At 33.2% G+C, this 16171-nt stretch overlaps 1 protein-coding gene across 4 annotated transcripts in view; it reads left to right on the plus strand.

The window, feature by feature from the left end:
* Positions 1-9904: 9904 nt before the first annotated feature.
* The window catches only part of LOC145263058 (vacuolar protein sorting-associated protein 41 homolog), a 411356-nt gene continuing 405089 nt past the window's right edge, over positions 9905-16171 (plus strand). Inside the window, exon 1 of one of the 4 annotated variants that reach the window (XM_080119907.1) lies at positions 9905-10180. In XM_080119907.1, the coding sequence (XP_079976033.1) occupies positions 10148-10180 (33 nt within the window). In that variant the 5' untranslated portion in view covers positions 9905-10147. Of the gene's footprint in view, positions 10181-10576; positions 10989-16171 lie in introns of those variants that run through there. The other 3 variants (XM_080119904.1, XM_080119909.1, XM_080119906.1) reach the window with 3 other exon arrangements.

Consider the following 16171-nt stretch of genomic DNA (forward strand, 5'->3'; position numbering starts at 1 on the left):
ACAGTACATAGGGAACTGCTAGTATATCTATAAAAGTGAACGTGTCTGTATGTCTGTCTGTGTGTCTGTCTGTATACATTTCCCTACGCAATAACTCTGTCAATTTTTAGTCTACAGACTCGAAATTTGATATACAAGGTACTGAGACTTGGGAAAATCTTTGTGATCCGTTATCGGCCAGAAATTTAGCTGTTAACGAGTCAAAGTTCAACGATTTGACCTTTGAGAACTCTATCAAACTTCTCCGACAATTTTAGGTCTACACATTGTAAATTTTAGATATAGATTCCTTGGACATGGATCTAACTTAATAAGTTGATTTGAGCCCAAAACAATAAATGTTAAGGGGTCATAATAGGAGTCAAAATTAAAAAAATTTACCGTTTTTTTTTTTTTGCTCAGCATACACCTCTAAACACCCGGGAAACGCCAGGCACCCATGCTAGCATATATATATATATATATATATATTTATATATATATATAATATTTTATAAAAATGGAAACAAAATATAAAATAAAAACATCATATGTTGTATTTCCTTATGTGTTACAATTGTTTCATAACCATTCGGATAAATTTAAACATTATTTCATTTAAATATATTCCAAAACGACTACTCATCAGACACCAAAATACATTTGGCGTATATATATAAGTATATTCATAATTTCTTTTTTACTAAGCAGTGGACTCACCTTGTTTCTCATCATTTTATTTATTTTTATTTTTTTTTTCCGATTACTATCGAATTGGAATTTCATATTTCTTATTTTAGTTATTAGATGACAATTTTAAAATTTCCTATGTTATATCCATTTAATATTTTAATGTATTTTTTTTATTTTTATCATTTTAACTAAAAAGTTAGATGTTATACAAAGCTGTCTTCATAGAAATAAATTCCTATTATAATGCCTAAAAAATAATAAAGAATATGTGGTTGTGTAAATATATAACGGTGGTAAATAAATTAATAGGTCGTTAACTTAACATATAGAAACTTAAATAAGGAAAATTGAATTAAATTTAAATTTAATAATTGTTATTGGTAATAAATTAAACATCCGAAAGCAGAAAAAAAATGAAAAAATCAGATATTAAGTAATAGTAAAATATCGAGAGGAACGGATTATGATGGATAAAATCAGAATATATGTATTATGTAAACTAAGTTAGCAGTTGAACCTAGATTGATATAAAGAGAACAACGTGAGAACTATAAGCTTAAAATTAAGAATGAGTTATTAATAAAGATAAAAAATTAAAATATTTGATTAAGAATAAAAAAGGGAATTTGATAAACTAATAAGTCGATAAATTTAGGTAGAAATCGAGTTATGTCCATTAGACTGTGTCATTAATATTGAAAAGAGACATAGTGATTAAAGAATTATAAAATAACAATAATTTTTATATTAAGATAGGGATGGAAGAGATAGATTTAACATAGACTTAACATTTCCGTCTGCCTGCTTCCGACCTGACTACAACTTGGATGTCTTCAAGTCCAACGTTAACAAATTCCTAATGAACCACCCTCTTAAGTAAACACTTCATTAAATCTCCACACTAACGTACTGTACTTGCAATAACCCTTATCCCTGAGTGGCTTCCGGGCCTTGATAAGTGGTAACCACCATGTAAAAAAAAAAAAAAATTAAATTCATTACATAATTAGTATGAGATGAAGATAAACATTACTTAAAATAATTTAAATAAACCTTTTAATGATAGCTTTTTAAAAAATAGCATGGAAAATGGGAAATAATCAACAAGTGTATCAGAGCATTTAAATAAAAATTTATACGAAACTAAGGCGAATTGAGAAATTAATAGTCGGACATATAAATAGATATGAAAGTTTAGAAGATTTTATATAAAATTAATGGGAGTACATAAATAGAATAAATAAATAAAAATAATAATAAAAATAAAAAAATACATTAAAATATTAAATGGAACCTTATTGTTGTAATGTATGCACACACACACACATACACACACACATACATAGACACACATACACGCACACGCATACACATGCACACACATATACACATACACAAATACACACACATGCATACACATACATACACACACATACACATGCACAAACATGCACATACGCACATACACACAAATACACAAACGCATACACACATACACACACATACACATACACAAACGTATACACACATACACACACATACACACACACATGCACGAGTTCCAAAAAGTTCTAAGCACACAATAAAGTGTTCGATTTTTATTTTTATTTTCGATAAAGTCTCAATGTACTTCATCCTGCGTTGACAAGCCATTGCAATTCCATTATGGTAGGTGTGTAAATGATGGTGGAACATCCAGCATGATTCAGACTCAATCGATTATCATAGGCCACAATGGTAACCATCAAGCCAATCCAGCAGCATGCCATTGTTGGAAGACAAAGACTTGAATGCCATCCCACCGCCAAGCTTCTAACAGGCCGGCAAGCAGATATGGCTATTGGGAGGAGCAACTATGAAGATCTAACAGGGCAGGCTGACTTTTTCTCTTGGTAGGTTCAATCTGACATTTCAAGGAGGTGAAAGAGAGAAAAAAAATCAATATGATTTCCCCTTCCTCCAGGGATTCCTTACAGTCAGACATTATTAATACTCATAATGTACGTTCATTCTCCGTTGGTTAAAAGTACTCCTTGAAAAATTACTTACTTTTGTTTTTTAATTACATTTTAATTACATTTTCACCCCAAACAAGGCACAGTGCCACTTTCAAGTAGAGGGCTACAATCTGGGACATATTTTGCAGAGATACTATGTAGGGAGTTGAGCAGCAAGATGCTTGTTTACATTACACTTGAACCTCTGCATGTCAGTGCAATCAAGGAAGCAGGAATCCGGAAGGGAATTCCAAAGTTTAGTAGTCCTAGGGGAGATACTATTAGAGTAGAAGGCTTTCTGATATCTGGGGATCTCTACTGTGTAGGGGTGGGGTTTTGCTGCTTGTAAGGTTTGCTGAGGTATTTACGTATAGGGACTACAATAGCTTGTACCTAATTTGCTCGGTAGGGGAGCAAATAAATACCCAGTTTCCGGCAATCGCACCAGGGAACGTCCAGAAGCAATCAGCTTTGATCAATGTGGGGCCAAACTCCTTATATCAGACAATTGCTATTCAATCTGGACAATGGGGGGCTGGTTTCCCCCTCCCCAACATCTTGGGGAAACAACTAGTCAAAGTTGGGTAAACCAACCCAAAAGCTGCCCCGCAGCAAAAGTTAACTCCGCTACTTCTATTTGACCTCATTAATGAGGTCAAACAGAAGTGGCAGAGTTAACTTTTATTGCGGGCACATGTCAATTCTGTTTTTAATACTTAAATAAATAAATTCAAACGTGTTTCAGTTGCTCTTTGTTGGCCGAGCAGGTAACGTGGCAGGTTTTTTGCACACTTTATTTTCCACCTTCGCCTCAAGGTTTCGGGTTCGATCCTAACTACTTACCAAAACTGTTTTTTTTTAAGCCCCCCCCCCCAACACAAACATGCGGGCAACAATTTTTTTAAAAGAAGTTTTAACATTGTTTTTTTTTTTATATTTAAACAGGGTTGTTACTTCGCTTATTCTTTTGTTTTGATTCCCCCCTCCCCTCAACACGCACACCTCTAAACACCCGGGCAACGCCGGGTACCCCCCGACTCTTCAGACGACAAATATCGAACAATTGGCTAATAACATTAATTCCTTCACCCTCAACTGGGCACTTTTCTATAGAAAGGGATCACTTTTTTCGGCAATATTTTCGAAAGTAATCTCCTCTTTTCGATTGACTAGCCTTAATTTAAACATTCGTCACTTCCGGTTTGGCGGTGGGCGCAACAGCAAAGACGTCACTTTTTTTTTCACAATCTTTTCCTCCTTTGTGATACAGATTCAAATATAAGCACCGGTTTTCATTTGTAAATAACCAAGGAATGCATAGAATCGCAAAAGATAGAAACCCATGATTTCTGAAAAATCTATAATAAATATGAATAAAGGGCAATCAGTAATCTCCCCACCCTAATCCTAACCCTAACCTCTCCCCACTCCCTATCTAACAAGTGAAGGTGACATGCACGACAACAGAGAATGCAGCACTGCTTGCCCGGCAATTCACCTCCAACTTCATTTTAGAGCCAATAAACAACTCCCTCCCAAATTTCCTATGCGGACTGAAGCCACATTAGATGATGTTAAAATCACCACTTCACATATTCATGATATCATAAAAAACTTAGACAAGGCGTGTGGACCTGATCTTATTACTGCTTTACTAATTAAGAAATGCTCAACTGAGCTGGCCCCTGTACTTTCCAAGCTCTACAATAAATGTCTTGCTGAATCTTGCTTCCCTAATGGCTGGAAGACGGCCTCTGTGGTACCAGTGTACAAGAATTCTGATGAAAGGACTGACCCTCTCAAATATCACCCTATAAGTCTCGTCTGCCTCTTCACTAAAATCTTTGAAACTAATTAATCAACCACCACCTCGCAAAAGTAAATCTCTCTGACAAACAGTATGGATTTAGGCAATGTCATTCTACTGCAGGTATTTTAACAATCATGGCTGAATGCATATACCATGCAATGGATAAGGTGGGCAAAGCCAGGGCTGTAGCCCTTAATATATTTAAGGCCTTTGACAAAATCTGGCATCAAGGGCTGCTAATGAAAATTAAATCGTATAGTATTACTGGATGTATACAAAATATAACCAGATCTTTCTTAGACAATAGGACCATCCAGGTTTTCATTGATGGACGTACATCCAAGCAGCATAACATTAATGCGGTAGTGCGTCAGGGGTCAATCCTTGAACCACTATTATTTCTGATATTCATAAACAACCTCCCTGATAATATTGAATCTGAGATGGGTATATTTGCTGATGATACAATGCTCTATAACATGTATGAGGGAAGAACGGATGTACACAAATCTAAGACAATAGCAGTTAGAAAATGACCTCCAGGCTGTAGTGAAATGGTGCCACAAATGGATGGTAACATTTAATGCTAGTAAGACTAAGCTGCTTTCCTTTAACAATTACAAGAAACCTTCATCAAAAACCAATATCCATGACACATAACATCCTACCTGAGAATTCTTTCTTCAAACTCCACGGCACAACATTTACGGGCAATATGAACTGGAATAAATACACTGAAGACATTGCGAAGGTTGCTGCAAAGAAGGTGGGTTTCTTCTATCGTGCTAGAAGACTACTCACACCTGAGAGTATCCTGTACCTTTACAAGGCCACCATTCGCCCATGCATGGAGTATTGTTGCCACATTGGGGCTGGTGCATCTCACTTTCCCTCTTGGATAGGGTCCAGAGAAGTTTTCAATCTAATATTGTTGTTGTGTATGTATTTTGTTAATGTGCTACAGGGGATAAATGGTGAAGTACCACAACCTTCGAGAGTTAACTCTGTTAATATGCATGGACATAAAAAGAACACGGCGGATCTAGAGGAGTAAACCTCAATAAACTATCCTTCTATTACCATGAGTAGCAGTAATTCCTGTGGCGTCCAACGAAAATATGGTAATGAGCACAAGAAAAGCATTTGTGGGAGATCATATTTTTGATAATGGACAAGCACAGTAAGCAGAGAACTATGGTGAGATGGTGACTTGAAAAAGTACTCGTCCCTTTGGAGGAGTTTGTGTAGAGAGGGCATACGTCTGTAAAAATGTAAACAAACAATGGCTGTTCTGAGCAGATGCTAAATGGTTCGGTCTGTGCATTAGAAACCTACAATTGCATAGTCAGTGTACTGTAGAGTTATAATAGATAAATTTGAATAAACTCTTGGATAGGGTTCAAAAAAGAGTCTTCAATCTAATATGTCCCACTTTGTCAACTAAGCTCCAACCCCTGTCCCATCGCCACACAATGTTGCATCTCTGTGCCTGTTTTAATGGAATGTGCTTTGATGAATTCGTTGCACGTGTGCCCTCTTGACATACATATCCCTGACAAACCCACTTAGCAACAAAATCACGCCCCTTCACTATTGAGGCCTCTAAATACCAGAAAACTTTCTACTCTGTTTCTTCCCTCAAATAGCTAGACTTTGGAATTCCCTTCCTGCTACCTGCTTCCCTGACTGTACTGATATGCAGAAGTTTAAATGTAGCGTAACCCAACATACTGTTAATCTTTCCTAGGCCTGGTCCCAAATAGTAGCCTCTTACGTTCAAGTGGCAATATGCCTTGCTCAGGGTGAATGTGAGTAAAAAACAAAAACAAATAAAAAAAAAAAACGCTGATTGAACAAACATATAAACTTCATTGTAAAATAATTGTCTGTTTACATTAATTAATGTTTATATTTATTTAAGTTTTGCATGTTATAAAATTATCCTATTATGAACAATAAAAAGCTCAAATAACATTTAAAACTAAGTAGAACAATTCTTTTTTTTCACTATTTTTTCAACTTAATTTCATAAAGTGTAATTCACTAAGTATACAACACGACCTTCGTAAAACAGGCCTGTCCAAAAAGTTTCGTTTATTTGTTGACGTCAGAGTTGTTGGTAATAAGTCACACCTATGCGAAAAGAACGAATAAACATGAAAGTGGTAATTTATCTCTTAAATCATTTGATCTTTGATCTAGTAATTGTTTCATATTTTAAAAAGGATACTGCTGGTTTTATTGCTATATCTGCGTTGCTGGACTTTGTATGTAAAAAAAAAGAAAAAAAGTTTTACAATGAAAATAATAATCAGGTTCTTATGTAGTTGTTGTCTCCCTATTTCTACTTTCGTTTTTTTTTTTTTTTTTTTTTTTTGCTCACATACCCCTATTTCGAATTCATAGCAATAGGTCGGCATTAATGGACATATTTTTCTTTTTTAAATTAAAACGGTCATTAACAATGTTTTTTGTTTTTTTTCAATGTTTAGCATATCTCAAACTGATATAAATCATTACACAATAAAAATGATTAAATTAAGAAAAAATATTTCTTATTTCGAAATATTAAAGTAAAAATGGTATTTTTACTTGATTACTAAAATTAAAAAGTTATTCTAGCAAATTTGAAGATTCTCATGGATCTGTGCATGGAATTTTTACTTGATTAAATAAATCGAAATAAGAACCATTAATGTTACCACACTATTTTATATATATATATATATATATATATATATATATATATATATATATATATATATATATATATAACACGGAAATTACATAATTGTCGATGCAATAATTTATTTCAACCTTATGGTATTTTCAAGCATCTAAACTAGACAATTACATTTTTGATACGGAAATAAAGAAAGAAAAAGAATCGGGCCCCGATGGTTTTTGACGGTCGGGGCCCGATTCTTTTTCTTTCTTTATTTCCGTATCAAAAATGTAATTGTCTAGTTTAGATGCTTGAAAATACCATAAGGTTGAAATAAATTATTGCATCGACAATTATGTAATTTCCGTGTTATATTTTTATGTTATTGCTCTGTTTACCACATTGAGCTCTCATACCCGGATTTCCTCCTGGAATTATTCCATTATAACACTATATATATATATATATATATATATATATATATATATATATATATATAGTATTTTCAAGTTAAATTCATTTTTCTTATTTAGATTTTTTTTTTCCTTTTTTACATGGTAGTCACCATTTATCAAGGCCCGGAAGTCACTCGGGGATAAGGGTTATTGCATGTACAGTAATCAATGAGATAATATCATAGTAAACGTCAATTTATTTAATCAAGTAAAAATTCCATGCAAAGGTCCATGAGAATCTTCGAATTTGCTAGAATCATTTTTAAATTTAGTAACAAAGTAAAAAAAAAAAAAATAGAATTTTTACTTGATTAAATAATTTGAAATACGATTTTTGTTTTATTTTAATTATTTTTATTGTTCTATAATTTATATCAGTTTGAAATAGGTTAAACTTTGAAAAAAAAAAAATAATACAACAAAAAAGTCCATTCATGCTGACCCACTGCTATGAATTCGGAATAGGGGCATGTAAGCGAGAAAAAATGAAAGTAGAAAAAAGGGAGACAACAAAGACATAAGAATAAATAAAGGAATTTAATCTTTAAAACCAATAGGATCTAGGTCGGAAGGTCACCAAGGATATAGGTCGGAAGGTCACCAATTTATAGGAGGTAGGCTGGAAGATCACCAATTTATTGGATGTAGGTCAGAAGGTCACCAATTCATAATCGGGATTTGTAGCAGCCGAAACTTGTTACAACCACAGGCAGGAGCTAAATCTCGCAGCTCGAGATTTGAAATCCATTTTCTCCCTGGCATGTCCAATCACAAGCCAGCTCTCAATCACATGACCGAGTACATAAAAGGCGAAATCTGAAACTCTTATTCCTCTTTCCTCCTGGCCCTGCCTGGCAGCAGACTTTGCCAAAGCCTTTGACCCCAGGCTGAACATGAGTACAACAAGTTAACATGGTGACCTTCAAACTCCCATTTGTTTCCAACGAACATTCTTTATCATGCTACAAAACTGCTCTCGTTGATACACTGACACATACACACCCACTACAACACTTAAATACACTGAAGACTTTGCTCTTTCTTTCTCCTTTAACCGACCTACTTCGTCCTGGCAACTGCTGGCTGCAACCACGTGTGGACTGAGCTGTTCTCTCCTGAATGAGCTGGCAATATATTAAATCTATCTTCACACAAGAACACTTCCACCTGCTAACGAGGATGACAAATAAAGTTGCTTTTGAATATAGAGTGAAACTCCATTTCATTGTTTCTTATTCTATAGATTTATCAATTCATAGGGCCGAGGTTGTGTGTCGTGTGTCGCAATTTTATTGAAACCGAAAGTAGGAGTGCATCTGCTGAACCATTAATAGTAAATTTAACGGGATCGCCGATTAATAGAAAGGTTTCACCAATCCACATCCTTACATAAAGATATAAAAATGACATCGAAAAAATAACGATGCCTTCTTGAACATTCCAGCTCTTTACTGTATATATACACGAGGAAGTGTAATATAGTTTCTTTTGTTTTATGTGTGCGCTGGTCGCATCACGAAATCATGTATGTATGTGTTCTTCATACACGTGGGCGTATTAAAGCCGTGATCGCTGTGAAATGTGTCTGCCAGGCATTTTTTCAGCCGGGCATAGCGGTTGTTACAAATCAATGAGACAATGCGATGCTTATTTTTAATGCAGAAACAATACAACTTTTTGTTTTTCGTTGTTTTATTAATCTATGATATAAATCTCACCTGTCTGTTTAAATGTATGTATGTATGTATGTATGTATGTATGTATATCTGCCTAAAACTTTTGACAGAGGCAACAGATTTTCACGAGATTGGTATCGTTTTGAAGCCCCACCCTTCGGACGACAAATATTGAAAAACTGGCTCAAAAAATTAATTCCTTCACCCTCAACTCGGCACTTTTCTACAAGGAGGGGTCGCTTTTTTCGCCAATATTTTCGAAAGTCATCCCCTCTTTTCGCTTGACTAGCATTTGCCACTTCCGGTTTGACGATGGACGCAACAGCAAAGACGTCACATTCTTTTTTTTTCCACATTCTTTTCCTCCTTCGCAGTACGGGTTTGAGCCTGCCTGCCTACTACCACTTTCTTTTTTGCTCTCCCCCCTCCCCCAAACACTCGGGCAACGCCGGGTACCCAGGTTAGTATGAAATAAAGTTTAGTTTCAAAATAAACCGTGTTCCTTGTTTTTCTCTTTAAATGCATTTTAAAAAGTTTTCTGCCTTTTTAAGCTCTCATTCATTATCGACAGTCAGTTCGAAAGATCTTACTTACCTACGACGTGCATGCACTGCATGACGTCATTTTTCAGTGAACAGGCCTGCTTTACGGAGCCCGCTGTGTGTAATTTATAATCTTCAAATGTTATGAAATTATCCTATCATTAACATAAAAAGCTCAAATAAAATTTTTCAATTAGTACAACAATTCTTTTTTTTTTCTAATTATTACTCCTTCAAACAATTCAAAATCAAAGTTCACGTATGCAGAAACCGGAAGTTTACGAAAAACAAAACCGGAAGTAAGAATCACGTGATACAAATATTATCAAAATGGCGGATGCTGATACAGGCCAGGTCGAAGAGGTACAGTAAATTATTTATTTTTTCATAAGTAAATTATATAAAAAATAAATAAATAAAACATTGGTTTTAAAATATATTTATTTATCGACATTCATATATCTAGGATAAATGTATTTATCTGTAACATTTTATCGCTCACATGATACGCAGAACGCCGGAATGTCCGAACATCTGATTATTATTCCGTAATAAATTACTAATAATTAAAATAATAAACTGTTTTTCTAAAACATCTTTGTTCGATGAAAATAAAATTTCCTCTTTACTTCTAGCATTTAGAAATGTGTTATTTTGTTTAACTAAAAAGAAGAAAAAAACCTGTAACCACCTGTTAAACCCGGAATTACGTCTGCATTGTAGTGTTATTTAAATATTTTCCCCCATCCTGCTAAAAGCACGCCCATATATCTCTATGAAAAATTGAATTTATTTTAAAGTTCGTAAATATATACCTACGCCCCTATGTATATATTATGGTAATTATTATTATACATACTTGAAACTTATCTATTATGCCGGACAAAATCATAATGCTTTTAGACATGTTTAATATTAAAATAGGTGATGATAATGCAGACTGAAATGGTAAAAATTTGCATATTTAAAAAGCTTTTTTTTTCGCGGTGACGCAACTTCTAAAATGTGCGGCAACCTGGGAGAAATATGTCCCGTTTACAACGTACGATGCGGACGAGGATTGGTTTTAATATTACTAGACAAAAATCTAAATATATTTTTGAACGGTCGACGGATTTTTTTTTTCTTGAATATCAGCTGATTTGGTTTTTTTTACTCCATGAAATTATTGGTATGTAAACATACATTTCTAAAATATATTCGACTTGTTTTATTTCTGTTTGAACTGCTGTTTTCTTATTACAAAAAAAACAAAACAAAAACGAGCCGAGTGAATATTTGTTGTTATATTTAATTCAGTTTGTTAAAGTTTTATGTTTTAGGATTATTTTTTCTCTCTGGCTTATTTTTAATTGCTTGATCAATATTAACTTTACTTTTATTTGACAAAAAACAAGCAGATTACACTTCCAATTTTTTTAATGAGTCTTATAATCCGGGTATTTTTTATATTATTTTTTTATTAGTATAGATAACTGAAATTGGGCGGACCTGAACGAGCTTTCCCCCTGCTGTAAAATTATCATTGTTGATAACAGAATTAACTTTTATATCAGTAGGGGAAAAAAAAAAAAAAAATTATTAAACGTCTTAAAGTGGGTGATCACTTTTAAATTATAACATTCTATTAAATTTTTCTTTTACACAAAAATAGCTTAATAAGGAGAGTTTTGCTGATAAACCGAAAAGTGGGGTATCAATTTAATAGGACGTTATCACGTTAAAAGTCATTAAACTTAAACATTTTTTTTTCCTGTTAATATGAAAATTAAGTCTGTTATTGACAATAATCCGCAGAAAAATAAAACATAAAAAAATTAATTTTACCATAGGAGGGAAAGCTCGTTCAGGTCCGCTCGAAAATGTGACCAAGTAGCAAATGTTACCAACGGCCACTTAAGTTACGCTTCTACCTACCTGGATTTTTTTTTTTTTTTTTTTTTTGTGAGTTAACTTATTTTAATTCGAAACACAAGTAGTGTTAGGTACGTTTGAACCAGAATAAAATGAAAGATATGAAGCGAAAGCGCAGGGTCTCCATAATTGATCCATAAATCAAAAATTAAACAAAGTACTGGTAGAAATTCACTCAATGTGACATTTATTGGGTGAATTTATATCAGTATTATTTAATTTATTATTTTTTTTTTGAGCGATTATCGAAACTCCAAATCACACATTTTGTTCTGACTTAAGACTCTACTTGTGTTTGGAAGTAAATAAACGCTTTAAAGTAAGTTAAATCACACAAGTTATTAAACTAGCTAGAAGAGTAACTCCTCTTGCGTTTGGTAACATTTATTTGTTATATACTTGTTTCTTAATCACTTGTTTATTAAAAAAAAAACAAAAAATGCCTTACCCTTTTGAAAATCAATGGCGAACTCCAATCGATTAAATATTTTAAATCCCTGTTCTGAATAAACAAATAAAACGCGTTTAAACAAAAAGACATTAAATGTTAAAATCCACTGGACGACGACAGATCGATATTTTTAAATGTTTTAGCCAAAAACAATATTACGCACTTAATTGTCATGCCGAAAATAGTAATATCATAAAATTACAAAAAATCAAGTAATTTGTCTAGTTAAAAGTACGTAATTTTTATGGAAATTTGGGTAAAATCGCATTTTTCTTGTACGTTATAAAGTAGGCAATAGTAAGTGGCTATAGGCAGAAAAGAATATTTTAGATGACTGCAATTTTTTTTTGTTTTTTTTTTATAAAAACACAATAGCAGACATTCTACTCAATGATTTTTCAAAATTTTTGGATATATTACTATTTTCGACATGACTAAGTACATTTTTGCATAAAATGATATATTTAAAAAAATCGATTTCTCGACTATAGCTTAACAAGCTAAACATTATATAACGAAAACCTAAACGAATGTTGTAAAATTTTTCTACAGGATTTGAACCGAATCAAACCGACTTTGCCGAATAAAACCTGAAACGGTAATTTAGTACTTCAGTTCACTTAGGTAATACGAACCGTGCTAAAATAATATGGTGAACAGAATTTTTGTCAAATATTAAACGATTCTTCTGTTTTAATGGTTAATAGCACGTATTTAGAAACCCATTCTTAATGTAGAGGATAGAGGCGTTTTTGTAACTATTCAGTATTTTCACCTAATAATTTAATAACCAAAAATACCCTAAAACTGTCCATATTCTGCATAAGTGACACTAAAACTTGGTTTACGGTTAGAAAAAAAAACAAAAAAACTTCTGTTCAAATTCTGTAGAAGTACCAAAAATGATTTAAATCTACAAAATATTTTTGGTGATGCAAAAGAATAGGCGACCTGAAGTCGGCAGCAATGTTGGATAAAAAATTGCATTTTTGCATAAACTGATCAAAATGTTATTGTTTTGAATGTTTTTAGGGTACTCATGCAGAGAGTGATCCGTGCTGAAATAATAACGTCATTATTTAAAAAGCCATTCTTAACATGGGGAGGGTGTTTTATTCTGTACTTTAACCTTACAATTGAATAAAAAAAACCCATAAAACTTTAATTAAACGTGGAAATACGATTTAAAAAATAGCGCGGATCACTCTCTGCATTAGCACCGTTTTTAGTATTTTATGAAAATATTTGCGGACTTCGAGTTACCTATTCTTCTGCATCACCATACTTTTTTTTTTTTTTTTTTATGATAATGAAAATATTTTTTTGTTTTCACAAACGTCAATTATTTTAAAATTCTTAAAAATATATTTATAGCAATTTCTTCAAGCGCCTCTGTAAGCCATCAGTTATTCAGCTAAGAATTTAAAGGAGATTCCCGAGTTATTGCCCACGAATTACGGAATTTTATAGTTTTAGAGTTATTCTCGTCTTCAAACGATTTTCTTTTTTTTCTTTCAGGTTAGGGTTAGAAATCGTTCTCGGAGTACTATTCATCCCCACCCCAATAAACACGCCCGATTGAAGACTGGAGTGTGGAGTGATTCTAAATAATTACCTAAAATTTGCCGAGAAATGCAAACGGCAAATTATGACGATAAATATTTGGCATACCTCTCCTCCCACACACACACTTTTGCTGATTTATTTTTACAATTTTTTTAATATTTGTACTCGTTTTCGGATAAATAACGTTGCCCACTTGCACTTCATACTGCTACTTAGTTTTCTTTTAATATTTCGTAAATATTCTTAATTCCAGTTTATCAGCACCCACTCTCCTTTTCCAGTATTCCTTCTCCATAAAAACAGAAACAAAAAGCAAACAAACACTATAGCCAACCTTACCACTGACCCTAAGTCCAAGTGGCAATAGGCCCCCTCTACGAAAAAGACTGAAAGAATAAATAAAAATTAAAACAATTTATTTTCTTCCATTTGCATCTCCTCCCTTGCGAGAAAAAAAAGGAATAAAAAAATTTAAAAACATTGACCTCTTTTAGGTAACTAAGAAAAAAATACACAAATTGCTTATCAAAAAAAAAAAAAATAGTTAGCTGAGCATTCGGATAGCTATGTACTTTCAACTAGGACTACACTGAAAATCCTATATCAATCTTTGATTTTTTTTTTTTTTACTGTGAACTAATTCAACCTTGATTTGTCTGACCTCGAAAACTGGCCTGTCACATATTTATGTAGTTGATTGTAACATATTTGATAATTCAAACCAGTGCAAGAAGTTAGAAATTCGGTTACCAGTATGCGTGAGCATTATATTTTGTCAACAACTAGATACAAGAACTTTAGCAACAGCTGTTTCATTGTGCGATCTTACATATTTATTTCTCTATCACAATGAGAAGTATGACACCTGGGCCAGAAAATGGGATTCACGAGAAAGGACACTTTGTCCTGCAAAAACTGCCTGAACAGTCCTGTCGGCATTCCCTGGTAGGGGCATTTCAGGCGTTTAAAAACACTAACCTCTTCTCAAAGAGAGAAGACAAAGTCTGAGAGGGTGAACGACACAGGAACAGTATCTTTACATGGCAGCACATTATTAAGCTCTTTAAATTTTTGCAGCACACCTATCACAAAAAAATGAATATTTTCTACTCCTAAGGCCTTTTTGCAATTAATAAAAATAAGGAGGATCATATAAGGAAAAATTTCATTCACAAAACATATCCTGTATTCAGCATCTTGTATAGAATAATAATAGTGAATAATAATGGTTTGCCATTGTTTATTATCAAAAAATTCAAAATACCCAACAATTTAAAGAAACGGTTTATTACACATTTTATGTTTTGATATTTTAGTGTTAACATCATATAAGTACCATTCGGGTTAATACTGTATGAAAACTGTTTTCGACTTGAAACAACTCGTAACTTCCACTTCAAATCACTTCACGGCACACTGATTGGGAACCATTGGTAAAGACTTGATTTTGATGCTGAGGTAAAAACCTTGTGTTCAGTTTGTAGGCCATTGTTCTAGAGCAGTGAATAAAGTTAATCCTTCCCTACTTCTGTTGAACCCTACTCTGTCATTAGCATTTGATTTTTAGGCTTCTTTTGAATGACGATGCGGCAGATCATGATGTCTTCAACTATTTACAAAGATAGCCTGTATGCTAATGATGGGACAATTTCAATATTTTTTCTCGATTCCAATACAATTACATATTCGGTTCTAAATTCCTAATTCAAATACAATTACCGATTCCAATTCTAAAATCACCTAAAAAATTAAACTTTTATTTGAGGGGTAGGGAGGGGGATTAAGTGAAGAGTCCTCATCTACTTTTAAATCTAGATCAATTTTTTTTTTTTTTAATTGAACAAACTTAATATTTTTCCTAAATGTATTGCATTTAAGACTTTCATTCAACACATTCTAAGGTTTGCATCCATAGTTTTCATTTGTGCCAACAAAAAAAAAAACTAAAAGAATTGGAAATTAGGCTCAGATATTTCCGATACCAATATTTGAAAAAGTTCTTTTTTTTTTTTTTTTTAATTCCGATCAATCATTCCTAACACTACTGTATACTCCTCTTCTCGTAGTTCTGCTCTCAACTCATCAGCTGACCTGTTCAACACTTCCCAAAAATGTAAAGTTCAAAGAAAATACAAACATAAACCCAGTTCCTCAACTTATATGGATGCCTTCCATCAGCTCATCATCAGGGGTCTATAGTCCAAGTGTTCAGAGGTTGAAATATATTTCCTGGAGACCAAATCTAACCTGTTGATCTACTTTTTTTTTTTTTACTCTCCTTCACCCCCAAACAAGGCATATCGCCACTTGGATGTAAGGGGCTACTATTTGGGATCATGCCTAGGAAAGATTCACAAGATATTTGTTTACATTACATTTAAACTTCTGCATATCCGTACAGACGGAAGTAGGAAGGGAAGTCT

Source organism: Euprymna scolopes, chromosome 38 (genome assembly GCF_053919585.1).
Source record: "Euprymna scolopes isolate OS-2025 chromosome 38, ASM5391958v1, whole genome shotgun sequence".
NCBI classification, from domain to species: domain Eukaryota; kingdom Metazoa; phylum Mollusca; class Cephalopoda; order Sepiida; family Sepiolidae; genus Euprymna; species Euprymna scolopes.